The 23,645-nt window shown below is 45.2% G+C and overlaps 1 protein-coding gene across 1 annotated transcript in view; it reads left to right on the top strand.

Moving 5' to 3' along the window:
- The window catches only part of UNC79 (unc-79 subunit of NALCN channel complex), a 628,882-nt gene that overhangs the window by 52,783 nt on the left and 552,454 nt on the right, over positions 1–23,645 (top strand). The window contains exons 6-7 of the mRNA XM_085626482.1: positions 700–755; positions 19,675–19,804. Of these exons, the coding sequence (XP_085482608.1) occupies positions 700–755; positions 19,675–19,804 (186 nt within the window). The remainder of the gene's footprint in view (positions 1–699; positions 756–19,674; positions 19,805–23,645) is intronic.

Genomic DNA, 23,645 nt, shown 5'->3' with positions numbered 1-23,645 from the left:
ACCTACATCATTAAGACAAACTTGTACCCATAAATAGTCCTATGGGTCGACAGGGCAGGAGAGTGACTCAGTGGGATGAACATCAAGCAATAGACATTCCATTCTACTTATTTTAACCATGCAATTCCTTTGTACCTTGTCCTGTTGGGCATTGATAATGCCCAATATGGCACAATGTCATATTCTTGAGCATGGTTTCCATTGGACTCTATTAACATGAATCAAAGTTTTCAATTTATTTTGTTCACCCTGGTGGCATCACATTACTGTTGCTTGCTAACTTTAGCAGTGGAAAGTGCTTGTCTCCTCACTTTTCGCAAACCTTTCTTAGTTCAACAGCCTTGCCTGGGTCTCCAGAAATCTGAGGGAATTGGTGAAATGCTGCTTTCTCCTGTTCCAGAGAGCCTCAAGGCAACCAGTGGAATAGCAGCCCTCTCTTCTCCCTACCCCTCCTCCTCCCACCACTCTCCCCGTCTCCTCCCTCTACCCTCCGCCTCTCGCTGCCACTGCCCTCTCCATCTCCCATACCTCCCTTCCCTATCTCCCTCTCCTCTCCTCCCATCTCTTCTCTCCTCCTTTCTTCATTCTCCTCTCCTCCCCTCCCCACCCCTCTTAAACCACACACTTTAATCAAATGCATTCACAAAAGAAAAGACTATTTTACTTTAATGCATCTAATCATGTTCTTATTCCTCTTAGTTTATCACTGTCAGCTGCTTGAATGCCTTATGAAATACAAGCAAGAAGTTTGGAAGGTAAGTCAGCATGGCAAGTAGTTTTCATTGGGCAATTAAAATTACAAACTCCATGCCAAAATTATTCATTAGCTTTACAGTGTACATCTCAACCTGTATATTTTGCAAGCTGAGACCAGCCTCTAATACAGCAGAAAGACGACAGGGCTGGGAATGGTCATGATCCTTTTTCCTACCCAAAAGGTTCACACAATAGGATAATGTTCAGGGTAATCAAGTGGTAGGGTGTTTGGAATCTTAACCTTTTTTTCCAAGTCATTCTATTCATGGGGACTCAGAACCTTGCCTGTTCTGCATCTGTGTTTCCCCCTAATAAAATACACAAAACACATTTGTGCAATGTGATTGATTGGGTTGAATTTGTATGCTACTCAAAGGCATGTGGGGAGCAGACATTGTTTGGATATGGATACTCTCAGTCCCAAAAGACCATGTAGATGGTCATAAAAACATTGAACGATCATTTGATGTCTGGGAGCTAGTAGAGGTACTTCAGAAAAGACGTAATATAGCTCTGCCTTTTAATGTTCATACACACCCTCCCCCCCCCTCCTTTATATGTCTTCTGAGGTCTTGGATAGACTGATGAAGATGACGTTGCCACAGTCCTTGCTAGACAAAAGTCAAGGATCTGACTTGTTCCAATCAATGACCAACCTGAATTATTGCGAGCATTTCCCTTAGCATGGATAGTATCAAGGTTTGATATTTAACCACCACCATTAAATACGGTTTTGAAAACATCTTGGTGTAAAAGGAACTGAAATTCTGGAAAGTAGATTTGTCATTGGAGTGGTACATTTTTAGGAAAGGCACCAAGGGTGTCGGTGTTGTGAGGTATACTGTTACTATTGAATTCAGTTACTCTACGTCTTTACATACTTTAATGAATAGTGCACAGATTGTGACAGGAGTTTTACACAAAGCTATAAATACAGGTTTATAGCAAACACAGGAAGATGATGGATGGAGTGCTGAAACATTTCAAGCACTCACCTCCAGTCAAGAGATATAGGTTAAATCCATTGTTCTTTTGCTCACCATGGCACCCCAATTTGGACCCAGCCATATGCAAATCAGTCTTGATCCTGCTCCCCATGGGATCAATCCAGCCCAAAATGCCAAGGGAGGTCCTCCCAGGACCGGAAACAAGTATCCTGAGACCGGTTTCCAGGTATCACCCCTCATCTGCCAGGCTAGCTGAAATCCAGTGGCACAGCGAGAAAGAGACCCATGTCTGGGCATACCCACGGCCACTTTGGGCGAACAAAGCAAACACAGCAAGATGATGGACGCAGTGCTGAAACATTTCAAACACTCACCCCCAGTCAAGAGTTTTGGGTTAATCCGTCATTCTTTTGCTCACTATGCCACCCCTGTTTGGACTCAGCCATATTCAAATCAGTCTTGGCCCTTCTCCCCATGGGAAGTGTCCATCCTGAATCTACCAGGCCAGGTCCTTCCTGGACTGGAAACAAGCATCCTGGGAATGTTCACCATTCTGTCCATCATCTTTTTGTGTCACCTCAAGTCGGAAAGGTATGCCCAGATTTGGGTCCCGTGCTTACTATGATATTGGATTCAAGCTAGCCTTGCTGATGAGTGGTGATGCCCTGAAACGGGTCCCAGAATGTTTGTTTCCGGTCCAGGGAGGATCTGGCCTGGCAGTTCGGACTGGATCTTCAATGGGGCACAGCATCAAGACTAATTTGTAAATGGCTGGGTCCAAACTGGAATGGCACGGTGACCAAAAAAATTAAGGATTTAGGCCCAGACCTCTGTACCAGACATGAATATTTGACATTGTTCATCATTCTGTCCTTCATATGTTTGTGCTGGCTTAAAAACAGGTTAACATAGATTCGAATATAGTGTTTGCAGATTTACACTTAGCAAGTCATTAGGTTTCCTGAAGACATCATTTTATCCACGTTTTAGGATTTGTGTACCAGATTATCACACCCGTTTTGACATCAATACATAGTAGAAGGTAACGTTTGAACTACCTTTGACTCCAAAAAGTGCCAAATTTACTTTTATTTAAACAACCTTTATTGAATATTCATGGTTAACACATGGATGACTACTGGTTCAAACAGCAAACTACTAAAAAGCAGAAAGTCTAAAGTTGTACTTACTTTTAAAAATTCAGGAAGCAGCAATATAAGGTTATCAGCTGTAACGTCTGACTGACATCCTTTGTTTCTTTACAATTTAAAAAGTAAATACAAAAATAAAGTATTGGTGACAGAGTGCAAGTTTAAGAAGTGTGCTACAGGTACAGAAGGGGTACAAAAGGGGGTGGTGATGGACGGAGCATCAGAACCAATCAAACACTCACACCCAGTCAACAGATCTGGGTTTGATCCATCACCGTTCTTTAGCCCACTCTGCCACCCCAGTTCAAACATGGCCATATGCAAATCAGTCTGACCCTGTGCCTCATGGGAACAGTCCAGCCCGAACTGCCAAGCCATGCCTTCCCTGGACCGGAAACAAGCTTCCTAGGACCAGTTTCTGGCATTTCAGCCGTCTTCAGCCAGGCTTGCTTAAATCCAGTGGCCAAGTGAGCAAGGGACTCACGTCTGAGCATACCCTGCCAACTTATGGCGAACATAGCGGTACAAAAGGGGGTGGTGATGGACGGAGCATCAGAACCAATCAAACACTCACACCCAGTCAACAGATCTGGGTTTGATCCATCACCGTTCTTTAGCCCACTCTGCCACCCCAGTTCAGACATGGCCATATGCAAATCAGTCTGACCCTGTGCCTCATGGGAACAGTCCAGCCCGAACTGCCAAGCCATGCCTTCCCTGGACCGGAAACAAGCTTCCTAGGACCAGTTTCTGGCATTTCAGCCGTCTTCAGCCAGGCTTGCTTAAATCCAGTGGCCAAGTGAGCAAGGGACTCACGTCTGAGCATACCCTGCCAACTTATGGCGAACATAGCGGTACAAAAGGGGGTGGTGATGGACGGAGCATCAGAACCAATCAAACACTCACACCCAGTCAACAGATCTGGGTTTGATCCATCACCGTTCTTTAGCCCACTCTGCCACCCCAGTTCAGACATGGCCATATGCAAATCAGTCTGACCCAGTGCCTCATGGGAACAGTCCAGCCCGAACTGCCAAGCCCTGCCTTCCCTGGACCGGAAACAAGCTTCCTAGGACCAGTTTCTGGCATTTCAGCCGTTTTCAGCCAGGCTTGCTTAAATCCAGTGGCCAAGTGAGCAAGGGACTCACGTCTGAGCATACCCTGCCAACTTATGGCGAACAAAGAGGTACAAAAGGGGGTGGTGATGGATGGAGCATCAGAACCAATCAAACACTCAAGAGGGGTGAAACCCCGAAACTGGTCCTAGGATGCTTGTTTCCAGTCCAGGGAGGACCTGGCTTGGCAGTTCGGGCTGGACTGTTCCCATGAGGCACAGGGTCAAGACTGATTTGCATATAGCTGGGTTCAAACTGGAATGGCATGGTGAGCAAAAAAACGATGGGTTTAGGCCCAGATCTCTGTACTGGGTTGAATGTATGACATTGTTCTGCATTCTGTCCATCAACTGTTGTTTTTGCATTTGTCACTCCGAGTTGGACGGGTATGCTCAGACGTAAGTCCCGTGCTCTCCATGCCACTGGAATCAAGCTATCCTGGCTGAAGAGGGGTGAAACCCCGAAACCGGTCCTAGGATGCTTGTTTCCAGTCCAGGGAGGACCTGGCTTGGCAGTTCGGGCTGGACTGTTCCCATGAGGCACAGGGTCAAGACTGATTTGCATATAGCTGGGTTCAAACTGGAATGGCATGGTGAGCAAACAAACGATGGATTTAGGCCCAGATCTCTGTACCGTGGTGAATGTATGACATTGTTCTGCATTCTGTCCATCAACTGTTGTTTTTGCATTTGTCACCCCGAGTGGGACGGGTATGCTCAGACGTGAGTCCCGTGCTCTCCATGCCACTGGAATCAAGCTATCCTGGCTGAAGAGGGGTGAAACCCCGAAACCGGTCCAAGGATGCTTGTTTCCAGTCCAGGGAGGACCTGGCTTGGCAGTTCGGGCTGGACTGTTCCCATGAGGCACAGGGTCAAGACTGATTTGCATATAGCTGGGTTCAAACTGGAATGGCATGGTGAGCAAAAAAACGATGGATTTACGCCCAGATCTCTGTACTGGGGTGAATGTATGACATTGTTCTGCATTCTGTCCATCAACTGTTGTTTTTGCATTTGTCACCCCGAGTGGGACGGGTATCCTCAGACGTGAGTCCTGTGCTCTCCATGCCACTGGAATCAAGCTATCCTGGCTGAAGAGGGGTGAAACCCCGAAACCGGTCCTAGGATGCTTGTTTCCAGTCCAGGGAGGACCTGGCTTGGCAGTTCGGGCTGGACTGTTCCCATGAGGCACAGGGTCAAGACTGATTTGCATATAGATGGGTTCAAACTGGAATGGCATGGTGAGCAAAAAAACGATGGATTTAGGCCCATATCTCTGTACTGGGGTGAATGTATGACATTGTTCTGCATTCTGTCCATCAACTGTTGTTTTTGCATTTGTCACCCCGAGTGGGACGGGTATGCTCAGACGTGAGTCCCGTGCTCTCCATGCCACTGGAATCAAGCTATCCTGGCTGAAGAGGGGTGAAACCCCGAAACCGGTCCTAGGATGCTTGTTTCCAGTCCAGGGAGGACCAGGCTTGGCAGTTCGGGCTGGACTGTTCCCATGAGGCACAGGGTCAAGACTGATTTGCATATAGCTGGGTTCAAACTGGAATGGTATGGTGAGCAAAAAAACGATGGATTTAGGCCCAGATCTCTGTACTGGGGTGAATGTATGACATTGTGCTGCATTCTGTCCATCAACTGTTGTTTTTGCATTTGTCACCCCGAGTGGGACGGGTATGCTCAGACGTGAGTCCCGTGCTCTCCATGCCACTGGAATCAAGCTATCCTGGCTGAAGAGGGGTGAAACCCCGAAACCAGTCCTAGGATGCTTGTTTCCAGTCCAGGGAGGACCTGGCTTGGCAGTTCGGGCTGGACTGTTCCCATGAGGCACAGGGTCAAGACTGATTTGCATATAGCTGGGTTCAAACTGAAATGGCATGGTGAGCAAACAAACGATGGATTTAGGCCCAGATCTCTGTACCGGGGTGAATGTATGACATTGTTCTGCATTCTGTCCATCAACTGTTGTTTTTGCATTTGTCACCCCGAGTGGGACGGGTATGCACAGACGTGAGTCCCGTGCTCTCCATGCCACTGGAATCAAGCTATCCTGGCTGAAGAGGGGTGAAACCCCGAAACCAGTCCTAGGATGCTTGTTTCAAGTCCAGGGAGGACCTGGCTTGGCAGTTCGGGCTGGACTGTTCCCATGAGGCACAGGGTCAAGACTGATTTGCATATAGCTGGGTTCAAACTGGAATGGCATGGTGAGCAAAAAAACGATGGATTTAGGCCCAGATCTCTGTACTGGGGTGAATGTATGATGTTGTTCTGCATTCTGTCCATCAACTGTTGTTTTTGCATTTGTCACCCCGAGTGGGACGGGTATGCTCAGACGTGAGTCCCGTGCTCTCCATGCCACTGGAATCAAGCTATACTGGCTGAAGAGGAGTGAAACCCCGAAACCGGTCCTAGGATGCTTGTTTCCAGTCCAGGGAGGACCTGGCTTGGCAGTTCGGGCTGGACTGTTCCCATGAGGCACAGGGTCAAGACTGATTTGGATATAGCTGGGTTCAAACTGGAATGGCATGGTGAGCAAAAAAACGATGGATTTAGGCCCAGATCTCTGTACGGGGGTGAATGTATGACATTGTTCTGCATTCTGTCCATCAACTGTTGTTTTTGCACAGGTACAGAAGGAGCACACCCAAAGGTGTTAAAAAAGGAATCAAAGGTAAATGGAAAACACAGGGCATGTAGCATTATACATTTAAAGAACATTGCGGTTTCACCATTGCCAGAAGTTGGCACAGATGTAGGACAGCTGAAGGATCCATATAAAAAGATAGCAAGGTAGAACTAGTGTTCAACTGCATTAGTGAGCAAGAAATAACACTAATCAAAGCATTAAGGAATTAAGAAGTAGGGTTCCGCTGGTGATAAGAAAAACTACCACTGACTCAAATCCCACTACAAAAGGAATGGCCACAATAGGTGGGTAGTAAGACGTGAATACCAATGCAAAACCACACCATGGCAATTGTAAAGCCCAAAATGGAGCTCTTGACGTTGTCGCAAATGCAATACCAATGAATCTTCATTGACGAGCAGGGAGGCAAGCAGCATAACTCTAAAGGATCGCCTGCCAGAATTTAGATCTCTTATTTATAATCAGTGGGAGCTGTTGGTGACTGTAGCACAGCAGTACACGAGAAGCATAATGAAGAAATCAGAAAACTATCCAATAGATGATACATATAATTCTAGATGGGTAACAGTGAATTGCAAGGGTATTTTTCACCGAGGGGTTCTGAGTGACATCACATAGACCACGAGAGCAAAGCTTGAGTTGTCTGCAACGTCACTCAGACCCCCAAGGTGAAAAACATCCCCGTAATTCACTTTTTACCCATCTATAATTTTATTTTATGTTTGGGCCACAAAATGATCTTCCCGTGCTTTCAAGAGCTATGCAGTGGCAGAAGAGTAATGGGGGAGCCATAGATAACACGGCCGCTCTTCCCTGATCCAAAGGTGAAAAGCACATACCTTACCTGCCATCCCACACAACCCCCACCACCTTCCCTGCCTTTCTTGCCCCTCCTGCAGTTTTGCTTTCAATCAAGGCCTTTACGACTTAGCAACAGTGGGTAGTGAGTTTTGTAATCAACTGTTGCTACATAATAGCAGTGAGTTACCATTAAGAACCTGATGTAAAGGATAGAGGCTTTCCATGCTTAAACAAGAGGGTAAAATGCACATATGGAAAGGTGCACATCAATGATGAAACACAACAGTTAATGCAAACACTGATCTAGAGAACAGGAATGAGGGGACAACGTATGTTTCTCCATAATCCCAAAACAAGAATAAAGCAAAAGCCCTTGTGTCTAATTCAAAAGGATGCTTGCCAGAGTTATTGCAAATAATTGTTTAGCTACTGTTGTACATCCAAAGAGTACTACAGTTTCATGAAGTTGCCAAAGGAATGGATAAGCACTAAAGCCTGGAGTATGACATTGGGTATCCCACCTGATGCCTTAACTCTGAATGGGATTCCATTTTAGGCCATCAAAGCTAGATGTGTACCTGGTCCAGATATTTCTGGGTCTGGAGATACTGCGGGCAGTTTCACCATGTGTTGATCCAGACTCAAGGACAGAAGCACAGCCCTAACCTCGTCCTTCAACACTACAGTGGGAGCATACAGAGCTCCACCTTGCCTACCCTAACCCTGCTGGAAAATTGTAGGTGGAACTTGTTAGTGTATTTGTGCCTGGAATTGGAAAAACAATACGGACAAGGCCCAGCATACCCAGTCCAGTAGGCTTACCCCCGTTCTGGGAACAAAACTCATAAATGCCAGACTTTGGGGCAAGAATATAAACAGGAATTTAAGCTTCCTGGCCCATTGCATCCCTTTGCCCTAATCTGTGTATCTTGTGATCAGGGCCGAAGACTGTTTGTAGAATACTTCCTATGTATACCTACACCAAATAAATCCATCAAGAATCAGTGAAACAATTCTCATTGGTTTGTAGTAGGTACAAGATAAGTTTTCTGCTGACTTCCTTTTGACCAAAACGAAGAAAAGGCAAGTCCCAGAACTGCCCTCGTACCTTTGTAAATGGGCCATTAGAGTCAGGTGTTTGTTGCAGTGGGATCACTGACAGAATATATGAACTAAAAATATTGTGTGGACAGAACATTGTGGCAAAAATATCAAGGATTAAAATATGGAGAAGGTAAGTCCAAATAAGTAAGTATAGATTTACAATTTTTAACTCTACATCTATGAACCTTGAAAATATATATATCATCAAGGTACATATATGTGGCGATATGTATAGTAAAACTTTACCTACTTATAGAAACTTACCTTCATAATATTTTTGACCTTGAAATTCTTGTCACAAAAGTAAACATCATCATGGGATTCAAGAACTGCCCTCTCCTGTACTGCTAAACTGTGTGGCACTCCTCATATACTATAGTTCATTTCAGGTACATAACAAGTATTTCAAAATAAGTTTGTGTTGATGACCCTTTCAATCAAGGCTCTTGCCCCACAATCAACAATGCAGTTCCTGATGGATCTTAGCTCTTGTTTTGGCCAATTTCAGGGCTATTAGATGTATTTATATGTATTTTTCATGAAAGAAGGATCTGAAATACTTTGAATATATCCTAATATCTGCTGACCACATTGCCAGGTAACAGTTCATAAATGATTTACCTCAATTATTTTGAAAGATTCCAAATAGTTACTTTGGGCCTGATGTAGAGTTTGGTGAACTGGTTACTCCCTGATATTCATAAGAGATGTCTCTGTTTACCTTATTATGAGTGTATTATATCTTATGGCACTTGTAATAATGCTGATGAGATATCCGTCACATTGTGACAGAGTAACCCATCCACCAAATTCTAAATGATGCCTTTTGTAACTATTCGGAATTGAAAGGCTGAAGTTCTTGTGACAGACAGAAGCCTTGTCATCATGGTGCCATTTTGACTGGCCATTCAGGTCTGTAATCTTGGAACCATCTTGGATGAGCAGCTCACTCTTGAACCTCAAGCAAGTGCAGTCTCCCTGGTGTGTTTCTATCAGCTTAATCTACTCGACTTATTCTTCCCTTCATGAAGTCTTCAGCCCAACCTTGCCTCATCATGGTCCTGGTCATCTTAAGACTAGATTACGCAACCGTGTTGCCTGCTGCGCTGCCTGTCTGCTGTGGGGGTGGGGGGGGTCCAACCACAAGCCCTAGACCTCCTTGCTAGTGGGAAGAGGAGCGGATGCCTTTACACGTGCTGCAGTTTTCCTGTAGAGCGAGCATGGGTGAAGACTGGGCTAAGAACGGTCCTGTCTGCTCCAGTCGGAGCCCTAAGAAAATTGGGCCATTCCTTTTGTTATATAGACGTCTCTTGCTGGCTGTCGGTGTTTTTTTTTAGCAAGGTAGACTGTTTTATTTCTTTGTGGCTTAAAAGTGGGAAAAGAAAGGCCACAGTACTAATGAATAAAGCGGAAATGTCCAGACCAACAGCTTCCATTACTAACTACTTAAATTCTGTCATGGGTACAATAACATCTGAAATAGAGATTTTTGAAGAGAGAATGAATGCAGTCCAGCGACAACCCTACCCACCTTCATTAGAACCAAGAGCTATAATTGAAAATCCTGGGACCTGTAAGCCAATTGACACCTGCAATTCTGGCCTTGATGCCACTCCATCTGGGGATTTAGTTTTACAAACTACTTTACCGCTCCCACAAGGTTTAAACGTCATTCCTGATATAGAAGCTAAAACAGGCGAAAGCTCTGCAAGTTTATTGACTTCACCTCCTACAAAAAGTGAAAGAAGGTATGAGCAAGCAGTTACAGAAATTACGGCCAGCTACAGATTGTTCAGGTCAAACTTCAACTAATATAGCATTGAGGAATCTACAATCGAGAGTGGAGGGAGTGGGTAAGGATTTAAATTGCTGGCCCTAAGGTATTAAAGGGTATTTAGAAGCAGGTTATGGAGCTATGTTCTCCCTTTTTACAAACGGTTATACTAATGGATGGATTATCATTAAAAAGTACAGTGGCGCACTGGCTAGGTTTAACATTGGGCCACCGTGATGATTTTTATAAGAAGAACCTCTTAGTCAGAAGGATGGGATGGATTGGCCCACATTAGAAGGGTACAAAAGGAGATTGTGTTGTGGTAAATTTCAAGGACCCATTATTAGTAAGGTATCTTTTACATAATTTATCTGGTCCAGCCTCGAAACTTGTTTGTTACTCAGGTGCTTCCTTAGGGGTATTTTCATAGACCGACTATTATTACGTTTAATCCTCCTCCATTGTCCGTTCTGGGGTAAGAGGTGCAGAAGGGCACTGATAATTGTTTTAATGTTCCCACAACAGATCGTTTCAAGTCACTTGAGGGGCTTATCACTAATGGTTGACTACCGTGCCTAAGAAATGTTGCTCAACCTCGCATTATATCAACCCCAGCTGCATGTTCAGAGTCTAAAGTCTTCCATTTTGGTTTTCCTAATAGAGATTCCCCTTTGCCATCTTCTCCTCCTAGATTAGACATTTGCTTGACCCTTGTTTCTTGGAGCATTGCAGGTGCCCATACCAAAATATCTAATCTTTTTTTTTTTTTTGAAAAACCTTTATTGATATTTCAATCAATTACACGTATGGGCCTACAACCCCCGGGGCCGGCCGCTAAACAGTCAGAGTCACAGAAGGCAATTTTATCACAGTCAGCACCTCGGGGAGCAGAATCTCCACGCTAGCCTACTCTCAGTCTCTGAACAGCCCAATTAGGAGATCAGGATAATAAAGGTTTACATTTTATAATAGAGGAGGATGGAAGGATCAGGTGCCAAACAGTTTCCCAGCAGCGAAAAATGGCAGGCAGAATGATGGACGTAAACAGTAAACAGCAGTCTATCTAAGCAATGGCGCTGAAACAGGAAGTTCAGGATGTGGAGGAATATCAAGGCCATTTGCGCCTGCAACCCCCTGCCCTAAGACCCAGGAAACACCACGGAAATTATGGCACACAGGAAACAGCAGTGATTAACGACAAAGGAGTTCCACCATGCTGATCCCAGAAAAAACAAAGAAGAATAAGAGAAGAAAAGGAGGCCATGGAAAAAAAGGGGTTAAAGACTAAAGAATCCCCTCCCCCAACCCCCCACCCTGCACCTCTGCAGATGAGTACGGCCCCCCCCCCCAGCAGTGTGCCTGTCGCCCCGGAACCAGACCCGAAATATAGAAGAAACAGAGAAAAAGGAGTAAGAAAAGAGCCCCCACCAGACGGGGGGGTAGAGAGAGTATTAATAAACTGGAGGAGGGCCTGCAAAACATGCCCCCGGCTTCTCCCTCCCGCACCATATGTTTCCCCGCAAAGCATACAATAAACAACACAAAATCGACCCTGTCAAAGGAAAGTAAGGAGCATTATGCACTTAGTACACTAACAATTATGCCGTGAGAGCACGCAACCCCCGAGCCCGCCCGCCTATTAGATGACCACCTCTGAAGGATCAGCCTTATCCTTGGCCACTCTTTGCAAATCTACCCATGCATACCCATCGACCCAGTGCCATGTCCAATGTTACAAGGAAGAGGAGCGTCCAATAAAGATCAGGAAGCAACACACACAGGTAGGGTAGAAAGCTCTGAAGCTCGACACAGTCAGCTCTTTGGAGGGTCGTCTTTCCCAGTGCTGCCCCAAGATTTACACTGCACACCAGGTCAAGGAAGGCGGAATCAGCCTGAGTCGCCGGAGGCCGCGCACGGGACAAGGCCGCCACCCCCCACTCAGGTCCAAACCCTCCGGAACAGACCAGACCCACAGCCCGCTGATCGCACGTTAGTATACCGTCCGGAGTGTCCAGTTGTGCACTATTCACAGGGGCGGCCACGACACTGTCCTCCCGTGTGCAGTGTAGGAAGTCCCAGCGTACCCGGGGACAGGCAGGCCGCATCCGTTCCGACGCTGTTGTCACTCCATCGAGCCTACTCCCCAACACCCAGGCGCCGTGAACCAAGGTGGAATGAAGGGCACCGAGAGCTTCGAAAAGGTCACCGTACCCCAGTACAGCTCCCGGCGCTCGCTCCGCTACGCTCCTCAGAGTCGCACCCTCCCTATCCTGCTGCAACCCAGTGTACAGGATGGTGGACTCTGTCATACCAAAATGGCCGCTGGGTAGGTCCAACCCAGATTGGGACCGGGACTCAGGCACAAGCGCCTCGGGTTCCATGGCACTGGAAACAGGGTTCCGGGGGCAGGCAAATAATGTGTCCGGTGTGTGGTCACGGGCCACAGTCATCCCCACCACGGACCAGCGCCCGCGAAAATCCAGGAGCAGCCCGCAAGAATCGGGGCGAGTTACGGGCGGCGTCCGGGCAGCTCACCGGCGAAGGCTGAGGCAATCACCGGAGAGTCTTGGAGTTGCCACCTCGGGCATGCACTCATTCCGCTACGCTTAGTGGTAGGAACGACCACTGCGAAATGTAGGCCGATATTCGCACCGCTCCGGTAGTCCGACTCCACCCAGTCACCAAAGGCCGCTGTTGTTGAACTGCCGCCCGGCCATGGTGTCCACTCGAGGTCCAGGTTCCAGGGTTGCACAGGCCGCAAACTTCAGACGGACATTTCTCCGGCGGTACCGCTGCCAAAAACTTCGGGGTCACACGATCGGGTGCCACTCACGTTCACCAACACGGGCAGATAGCGCAGGCTAAGGATCTCATGCAGGATATCTGTGCGGGGTGCGGAGGTTCGCGGAGCCGGGAGCCTACGCTGCCGTCCCGGTCGCCATCTTGGCTCCTCCCCCAAAATATCTAATCTTGATTGGCTATCTTTTGTCAGCATGTTTGATATTATCTGTTGCCAAGCGACTTTGATGAGGGAGGATTTCCATATTGATGGTTTTTACGCCTTTTCTCAACATGCTGCTCCTCCACCTGCAGGTGGGGCAAAGGGAGGACTGGCTACATTTATTTGGTTTAAAACGACCCTGATTTGAACAAGTGAAGTTTGCTACTCACCGTATTTTCTGGTTACCCTTCTCTCTCTCCAAATTTCCTTAAATATCTTACAGGATACATTTTTATCATAATAACTCTAATAATAGTACGGGACATCCGATAGACCAGTTTGATGTCTTTTGAGAAAGGTTTTTAAAAAACAGATATCAGAATTTTCTTTTTTTTATTTGGATATGGGATTTTAATATTTCAATCTGTGAGTTTAGTGGCCAACATGTTTGTGGTTTTAATGATCAGAGAAATAATGAAATGTTCCCTTATCGCCACTCAGTGTAGTGTGAATCTCTAGATAGACTAATAATTAACTATTATTTAACTTTTTTTTTAATCAAATGACCGCTTCACAAATCCCTACTTTTAATAGAAATGTGAAAGGGAGTACAATTGATTTTATATTGGTTTAAACTGATCTCTGTGCATTTTTTAAAGAGTTCAAAATTATCTGTAATTGTAGCAGCGACCATAACCCCCTTAACTGCATTCTAGTATATAAATGTAAATACGACAGGTTCCTCAAGACAGCTTCCCAACTGTGAATACTCCAAGTCCAAAGTCATAAATATGCCTATTTAACATGTTTGTCTTATAAACCTGACTTGTAATGTAGCCAGGAAAGTAAAAAAAAAATGTTTTGCTATCCCAGAAATGTTATTGTCAAAGCCAGTTCCCCTTCAGTTTAACCTTTTTAGATGGTTTGATGCCACTTGTTCGGAAGCCCATAAACAGCTAAAAACAGCCCTCCATTTGCACCCAATATCACCTCAGAAGGTAAAGGAAGCACACTGCATACATAAGGATTCATTGGAAACATGCAAGAAAAAGATAAGGTGTAAGGTTTGAAAATATATGATAGAAGCAGGGAGGGTAAGGGACTTGACGAGATTCTGAGAGGTTGTTATTTACCCATATTTCTCAGATCCCACTTTGCCTAGGGTGGAGTCCCTAATCTCTGCTGAGTAACGGGAAAATTGTTATTCTGAAATTTTTCAAATAGAAAACTCAGAGACCGGTTCCTCTGAATCAGAGGGTGAAGGGCTGCTCCATGCTACAGTACTTCAAGCATTCTGTAACACAATAGGGGTTGAGGAAGTGGCCTGAGTAATATGAAGGAGTATTGCTGGAAAAGCCTGGGAACTGAAGGAGTCCTAGTAGATATTTTTAAGACATATATTCTGTTATGGGCCCCTTTATTAACTAATGTAATAAGGTCTGCTGTAGTAGGTCCACTTCCAGGGTCCTGTAGGGAAGCGACTATAGTCCTGATTTTTAAGAAGGGGGACAGAGGCTCGCCTAGCTCGTATCACCCAATTTCTTTAATTAATTCAAGTGCTGAAATCCTAGGATGTGTCATTTTGTCTCGTCTGGAAGCCTGGGCAGATGAACATAAGATCTTATTAAAAATCCAGTTCGGTTTACATCTGTGGATCAAAATTAAGCTACAAAATTAGTATACTTCTATGCGAACAAGTATATATCTGTAGGGGCTTACATAGCAGGCATCTGAGGCTACAGTAATTCAGATATTCTCCAACGTATGGAAAACAGCTTTAGCTGTAGATTACTGTCAGTCTCAAAGAGCACTGTGCCTATTATCTTCCATGAAGAGCTAGGCCTAACTTACCTGGAAGGTACAATTGGCCTTGCCATTTGATTCAATGGATCAACTATTAGGGTCAGCTGGAAGCAGGACTGGTGATATATTTCCTCGGGGATTGCCTTCAGCTTGATACCCTGTAGCTGTGGTTTCCTTATGTAAAGAAAATGTTTTTTTTGTTGGGAGTTCCCGAATTGTTTAATAGCCCACAGAACATAAATTTAAGTTGTAAAGTTAGAATTAAACCGTGTTCTCAGGAATATCCTATGTTGCAGTGGAGGGGAAATTATTTATCTCTGTCAAGTATAGCTAGATATTCCGCTGTTTGCACATCCCCAGAGTTGGAACCCTATCTAATTCTTATAATGAACTCCACCCATCACTTTTATTTGACTGGTTTAAGGCTGGGCACAGTGCCCTTTATTGTAGCTTTTCCTCTGTAGGGTACATTCTTTAGGACTTTTCCTCCCTGCACTTGTCACAATGCTTCCATCCAAAGCACAAGCCACTTTATGCTGTTCTGCACGTAATACTCTACTCCCGACGTTTTTATTTGGTCCCCTATCTTACACCAAGAAAATATTAGCTCTTATCAGCTTGCGGTGGTATTTTTACAGCAATTAGAGACACCAACAACCTGTTATGCAACTTTAAATTTTATAAGAAGTGCCATTATAATAGGAAAACGTCTTTAAGATGTGGTGTGGTGACTATCTGTAGATGATTTATAGTTGTCTTATTTCACATTTTACGTTTCTGAGATTCTGTTTATAAAAAATGGAAATATTTTGAGGAATGAACTTCTTTTTCATGATGGCTTGTAACAAGCTTTATTACACATTCTTTGAATAGTTTTGTATGATGTATTTCTGATGATTTGTATCATAATGTAGACAACTGACGAATTTCTTCTGTTCCTTGTTCTGTTATTGCTTTTTAAGTTGAATAAAGATTGATTGATTGACTGACTAGACTATGGCAAAAGTGTACAACTAGGCACCTCAGCCAAAGTACTGAAGAACCTGCAGATTTTTTAAAATGCTACTGCCAGATTCATCACAGGCCAAAGGAAATAGGATCATATCTCACCCACTTTTCACAGACTGCACTGGCTCCCGGTGAAGGAGAGAATTGACTTCAAATCACTTACCATTGTTTATAAACCTATTTTTTCTGTATCTCTCTCATTTTTGGCCCCCAAAATCAATTGCTTAATTCTCATGCATGCACTTAGATCATCCTCTCTTAATTTTTACAAATTTTCGTTGCGCAAAAGTTCAGATTTGGAGTCAAATGCTTTTTCAGTCACGGTTTCCTGGCTTTGGATCTTGCCAGCCCTGGACGGCACTTGTGGGGCAAACACAGGACTCGCCAGCACCCTCCCCCGCTCTCACATGCGGCCGCCGTGGGTCAACAAACACAGGAACCGCCACAGACGGCCTAGGGTCTAGCTATGCCCCTGCCTAACTCCCTGCTCTCAAACATCTCTGTCATTATTCAGTTCGGGAAACACCTGAAGACCATAAATTATGTTTGGGTTAGGTTGAGCAATTTAATGCCATGAAGTGAAGGCATCCTTTTGATCTGAAAATACCTTATTATGTTACATTACATGTTTTAAACAATTTCTCAGAACCAAAACTAAATACACAGAAACCATGTTCCTGCAAGTTAATGGATGTCCAACATAAAGGTCGGCAGCAGTACTGCCTTAAACACATTGCAGCACCACTTCTAAGTCTGCAATACCAGGAGGGGCTGGCAGAAGAGCATGGTTTAGCACAAACCAAATGTCTTTCTCTGAAGATGCTATTGCATTAAATATGTAATCCTTCTTGGGGGTCACAGTCCCCATCCTCTTTGCCTCCATGTCTCTGAAAGGCTGACTCTATCTGTAATCATTCTTCTAACCAGCCCCTGAAAGTTGATGTGTCATGCTTATTTTTGGCTAGCAACCCCATTTATAGAGTCAACTGTAGAGGATTCATTGCAGAAGCCTTCAGCATAGACTTCTGAACGACACAAGGACAGCTAGTCTTTTAGCTTATTTAGTGCTGGAACCATTTTCAATTACAGTTCAGATTAAATCAGTTTTTTAAAGGGTATCGGACACCATGGAAGACTGTTAAACTACTGTCTTTGGCAGTGCTTCTCAAGCTTTCTAGAACCACTACCTAATTTTTAGAACAACAACCTTTTGGGATTCAGCTAGCTATAACGGACATGAGTGGGGTGACCTTTTAATGTAACAAGATCATCGTGGTGTAGTGCACTGTCATTTACAGACATCACATTTCCTATTGAAATGACCACTAAATTTGCATAGACACAGTTTTACTGATACATCTATATTGCACACCAATGATAATGAGTGGAAATCAGATTTAAGGGAATATTTATCATTTGTGTATCACCAAGTAAAGTATCTTGATTTGTTTTGATCTTATTATAATCTTTGTTTCCATCACACTTCAGAACTGAAAAAAAAAGTGCTCAATTTTTGCTTGTCCAACTTCTGAATCTGTACAGTTTATTTACAGGTATTTACATTTTGTTGTGTGTTACAAACAATTAGATCCTACAGGCAAATTTCTCACTCCCTGTACCCTAACCAGACTGTCACATAATTCACTTTACTTTTCTATCTCTGACTGCAAAGTGAGAGGAGTTTGTTAACACTAATCCTCGTTAAAAAATAAGCAGCAATTTTTGAAAGACAGTCTCACATTTGACCTCTGTCTTAGAAACTCAGCAAATGTGATAAGATAAATTTAAAGACATCTTTATTTTTTGCTAAATTTGAAGGAATCTTTATTTATTGCTTGGGCTTTTACGGTCCACCAAAAATTGTCTTGAGTCACAACTTACACTTTGGGAAACACTGGTCTATGAGAAACATGCATACTGTGTATAATTTAGCAAAAATGCCATACTTCTGCATAGGAACATCCCACTAGCATAATTATTTGGCCGTTATTTGTGCAGTACACACACAGTTACGCCATCTTTTCATACATTACCAGTGTTTTGATGCTACACAGTGCAAAGTAGCTTTGAAAAAATGATTGTTAAGAAAAGTTGATCAACAATTTATATCGGTTTGCATCTTTTAGTGCTGTACCAACACAATAGTAAATCGGCGACTATATATAGAAAATCAGCAATGCAAACGTAGTATAAATTACCATTTCCTTTCATCCAAAACACCCTCCTAAAATTCACCCTATTCTTTTTTGTCTCTACACATAGTGTGCCACCATTCACTTTTCAAAGGCTGTAAGACCTATTTTACTCATAGATAACTTTTGCTTAGGGCTATTTGAAAACTCCAGGATTTATTGGAAATCCAAAACACATGTTGGAAGGCTTCAGGAAACAGTGTATTCTGTAATAATCGTTTCAAAGGTAGGCAATCTCAACTTTCATAGTTATTAACTTACATTATTTAGATCAGCCTTTGAGTACAATAGGTAAGAGTGTCAAAGAGGTAAGGCAGAATTATCATTTTGAATGTTTTAATTCTTTGCCAAAAACATAAATTAATGTTCTAATTCTTCCAGTTCAGTCTGAGTGTATAACAATTTGTTTCACACATAAAGGTGGTCCATCTGATACTATTGTTGACTTGCTTGCTATCCAAATAGTTTGGAAAATGTGACTTCTCATTTAGCTCTCTCTTTTGGAATTGGTCAGTGAAGATCCTCTTTGACATTTGGATACTACTAAGCTTTCCACAGGTGATAGTACAAATGGAAATTCTATTATGAAGTTTTATGAGACTGAAAAGACCGTTCCGGGTTTTGTCATGTTCTGAAAGGACTGTGTATCAAAAGGTTTTCTCCATAAGGGGATAATACCTTTATTATATTTGCAAGTCCTAATGGTGGTAACTTAAACATGAGGGTGGTTTAAGGTAGCAGGTGTTTCCTGTGATAAATCTTCAAATTACATCTTAGTTACTTTAGAAAAAAAGTTATTTTTAAGGCGTATTTCTGGTATTGCTCTTTTATGTATAAAATCTTCAACAATAGTCTCGTTTGGAAAAAGTACACCAAACCCTTTGATTTCAACCTGATTAGAGCCGTGTACCTTTAATCCCACCGACAACCTTTAATATTTCTGCCACCAGCACTAAAAAAATGAGCTTCGTGAAAAAGTGCAATGAATATTTTTAGACACTGTAGAAATTAATATTCTCTTCGTACAAAATATAAAACCTTTTATGACTTAACAATAATGTTCAAGCCATTCACACTGCACGATGCTGTTTTCAGACTGTCACACTTTTTACCACCATATACAGTAAATTCTAGGAAGAATAATACTACAAATCGTTACCTAGTGGAATAACAAATCTGAAATAAAAGGGAGAGTGCATGCTGCACTAAAATCACAATGTAGTAGAAGATAGTAAAAATTGTACTTAGAAATCATCAAACCCAGGAGAAATGTGATATGCGAACGAAAAGAATGTAGTTCAATCTTATTGACACAAAAAAAGAAAACAGTTTAGTAAAGAGTGCATCCATATAAATATTATTAAACATATCTAATGAAGGGCACTGGATGTGATGACTGAATGTGCTGTGACTCTTTCTTATCCTAGGACCTCCTCTATGTCATTGCCTATGGACCTTCTCAAGTAAAACCTCCTGCTGTTCAAATGCTCTTTCATTACTGGCCAAATTTAAAACCTCCAGGTGCAATAAGTGAATACAGAGGACTGCAGTACACAGGTAAGGCCGTGATAGTAATACATACAGTCCATATGCAAATGTTCAGTACTTAACATAGCCATTAATACGAAATTTGTGTCAGTTATATATGCTTCTGTTGTTTTTGTAAGCAATTTTTATTTAATGATTGAAAACGTAAAGAGGAACTCAAAAAAATCAGTTGAATATGTCATTAAATGCTAAGAAGAACTTAAAAGATGGAGTTGAGCAAAAAATATATATACAAATCTAAATTCATAGTAGCAAATGCATATATAAAATTATAAGTAAACAAAAACTTTAAGCAGCAATGGGAATGTCGTTAATAATGATATTTGAATTGTGTTCGGTGGAACAGACATTTTAAAGAACATTTTGGGCCAAGAAGAGCGTGTTTTCATGCCCTTACCCCATCACCATACCTGTGAGCAACTGGACAGCTTTTGCTCTTCATCGCTAACAAGGCCACTTTTTTTTAGTGCCCGGGCCTATGCTCACTGCATCCACCACATCACTAGCGGAGGGCGTGACAAACAAAGGGTGGTGGGTGGAGATTTGAGCGCAGGAGGGGGGGTGCCATGTGGGGGGTGTTAGTAATAATATATTAAAAATAAAAAGAACTTACCTGAAGCTGCCGTCTGCTCCCTGCGTCGGGGCTCCTCTTCTCTTCCTGGTCCCAGGAGCCCCCGGCACAAACTCCCATCCAATCCCCATGCTGCAGCATGGGGATTGGCTTTAGCGGGCTGAAAAGATGCTCCGCTCTCACCAGGGAGTCTGTGTGGTTTCTCCAGCCCAGCTGTTCAATGCAGCCGGGCTGGAAAAGTCTAAGTTAGCATGTGTGTTTTGGCCGGCCTGAGACAGCCGGCCAAATACATATGCACACTTACGGAGTGTACATAGCTCTCCTCCTCTCCCCCCATGCCTCAGCCCCGCCCCTCCCTACAGCACTGACTCGGAGCCGGCAAATAAAATGATGCTAGAACATTGATTTATTTTTCATTTGCCGGCCCTGAGCCAGGCAGTGGGGCAACGCTCCTCCGCCATTGAGGAGCTGCTGCTGCTCATCACTCTTATAGCAAGTAGCGAGCAAACATTCCCCCATGCACATCACCGCCACTGGAAGAGCAATGGCACTGTGCAGCCTTGTGCTGTTGAATGTGGTGGTCGCTCTCGGCTGCAAGAATGGTGAAGGGGGAGGCCAGACTAGTGCGTGGGTGATCTCCATGAGGCCAGGTGCGGAAGTGAATAGGCAGGCTGGTTAAGTAGCCTGTGGGCCATTGAGGCTTAAAGTAACAAGCATTTGCAATGCAATAAGTCTTGCATTACTGAAAGTTTGAGCTATTGGCGTTGTTTTTTTTTTTTTTTTTTTTGAAACCGTTTATTACATGTTAAAAAGGGTTACAAGTATGGGCCTACAACCATCCGGCCGGCCGCTAGAGTGGCAGAAGCATATGACATACCTACAGTAAGAGTCTCTTGGCGGCGCAGATCGGTAAAGCAGGAGATATCAATAGCGCAGGCCACATAACTCCAAGCCCACAATACGGTTTCCTTTTTTTCAAAACAGAACAACACAAAAAACCACACCCGCAAGGCAACCCGCCATCCAAAGTGACGGCACGTGCTCCTTAAGTGGGGAATCCCAACCAGCAGCCGAACTCTGAAGAGGGGAATGGGAATAAATCAGGGACAGGGGAACCACATGCCCGCGGCTGGGGGAGGGGGTCGGCTAGGGGGACGGAGCTGGTGAGGCGGCCGGTAGCAGTGGCGGCTCACAGATACCCCCGCGATAGGCGTTCCAGGGGCCCCAGATTTTCACCCACGCCCCAGGCTTACCCCTCCCCACATACACTACCTTTTCACGAAACATACACCAATCCATATGTTCTTTCCAGGCCAACACCGCTGGGGGCCTCTGGGATCCCCACAATTGAGCAATGTCGCGCTTAGCTACCATGTATCCCAGAGTCACCCACCGCGTCTGCGGGACCGAATAGTCATTTGGTTCCCACACATTCAGCAAGCATCTCCTCGCTTCAGGCAACAGCGCAACATGCGTCACCACACGCAGGACCTCATGCACACCACGCCAGAATCGCTCCACCTGTGGGCATTCCCACAGAATATGCATGAAAGTTGCCAAGGCACCACAGCCACGCTTACACAATCCGTCACCAACAAAGCCCATACGTAGAAGCCTGGGCCCCGTCACGTAAACCCGGTGGAGGATCTTAAGCTGGACGAAGCGAAGGCGAGCCGGGATGGCCACCTCCTTCGGAGAGGCCACCGCGGAAATCCAGTCCTCGTCGTCCAGTTCCAGCCCGTCGGCAACCCAGGCCTCGCGGAGACTAGTCAGCAGGCACGACCTGTCGTTGATCAGTTTTTTATATATAAGGGAGATCGTGCTGTCTGGGACATGGCCATCCAGCACTCTGTCCTCCAGGGGGGAAGACTCCGGAATGGACGCGACATCAGGGAAGACGGAGCCCAGCGCGTGGCGGACTTGTAAGTACCGAAAGTACTCACTGCCTTGCAGCTGAAATTCCGTCCGCAGCGTCTCAAAAGTTTTAAATCCACCCCTTGTCCAGAGGTCTCCCACTGTGCTGATTCCGATCGTGTCCCACTTCTCGAAGCCCTTCGATGTCCACAGGGAGCCCAACCTCTCAGACGCATATAGCGGTGTCGCCCGGGTCAAACGGTCCTTCCATCCCATCGCTGCATTCGCCGCGTGCCAGACACGCACCATGACACGCGTCGGTCCCGTCAGACGGGAGTCGGGCGCGCCAGAGTAGAGCGCTCGATTGTAGTCGCCACCGGGCAGGAGCATCTTGTCCATTTCAAATGCCGGGTTCAGGGCGGGCCCGTAAAGGCCATGATTAATCGCAGCTAGCTGGGAGGCCCAGTAATACCGTTTAATATCCGGGAGGGCAACCCCCCCATCGTACCACGGGAGCGTCAATTTAGCCAGAGCAATACGCGGCCTCCCGTCCCAGAACAGGCGCCGCTGCAGGCTCTCCACCTCACGGAAGTAGCGCGCCGGAACCAAGTCCATAGTGTTCTGAAGCGCATACAGAAAGCGCGGCAAGGACATCATCTTAAACAAGGCCGCTCGGCCAAGCGGCGAAAGCGGAAGACGCCGCCAGCGCGCAACGTCCTCCCGCAAGCGCTGGAGGGGGGGTAGTAGGTTCCGCTCGTAGCGGGCCTCCGGGTCAAGAGTAATATATATACCCAGGTACCGGAACCCCTGGGAGGCAATCTGGATCGGGCAGTCCCGTGGTAGGGCCGGAGCCTCCCCGGAGAGCACATACACGCAGGATTTCGCCCAGTTGATGACAAGGCCTGAGTTACGACCGAAGGAGCGCAAAACATCAACCAGGACAATCAGCGAGTTACGCGGGGAGGCGAGATACAAAAGGATATCATCGGCGTAGAGGGACACGCGGTCCTCATGCTCGGGGGTCCAGCGGAGACCACGGATGGAGGGGTGCCACCGCAGCCACTCCGCCAAGGGCTCCAAGGCCAATGCAAACAGGAGCGGTGACAAGGGGCAACCCTGACGCGTGCCCCACCCCAGCGCGAAGGGGGCCGAGACTCGCCCATTCACCACCACCTGCGCCAATGGGCCCGAATACAACAATTTGACCCAGCTAATGAATCCCGGTCCAAATCCAAATTTCGCCAGCATCGCCCAGATGTATGGCCATTCAAGCGTGTCAAACGCCATGGTGGCATCTAAGGACGCCAAGATGGCCGGCTCCCGCACAAACGGGACACGCGCGAGCACCCCATGCAAGCGTCGCAGGTTAAGAGCCGTGTTGCGATGGGGTATAAAGCCAGATTGGTCTTGGTGGACCAAATCGCC

The sequence above is a fragment of the Triturus cristatus genome, chromosome 9 (assembly GCF_964204655.1).
Source record: "Triturus cristatus chromosome 9, aTriCri1.1, whole genome shotgun sequence".
In the NCBI taxonomy this organism is placed as follows: Eukaryota; Metazoa; Chordata; class Amphibia; order Caudata; family Salamandridae; genus Triturus; species Triturus cristatus.
Note: the sequence above shows the minus strand (reverse complement) of the source record. Positions and strands in the feature narration are given on the sequence as shown.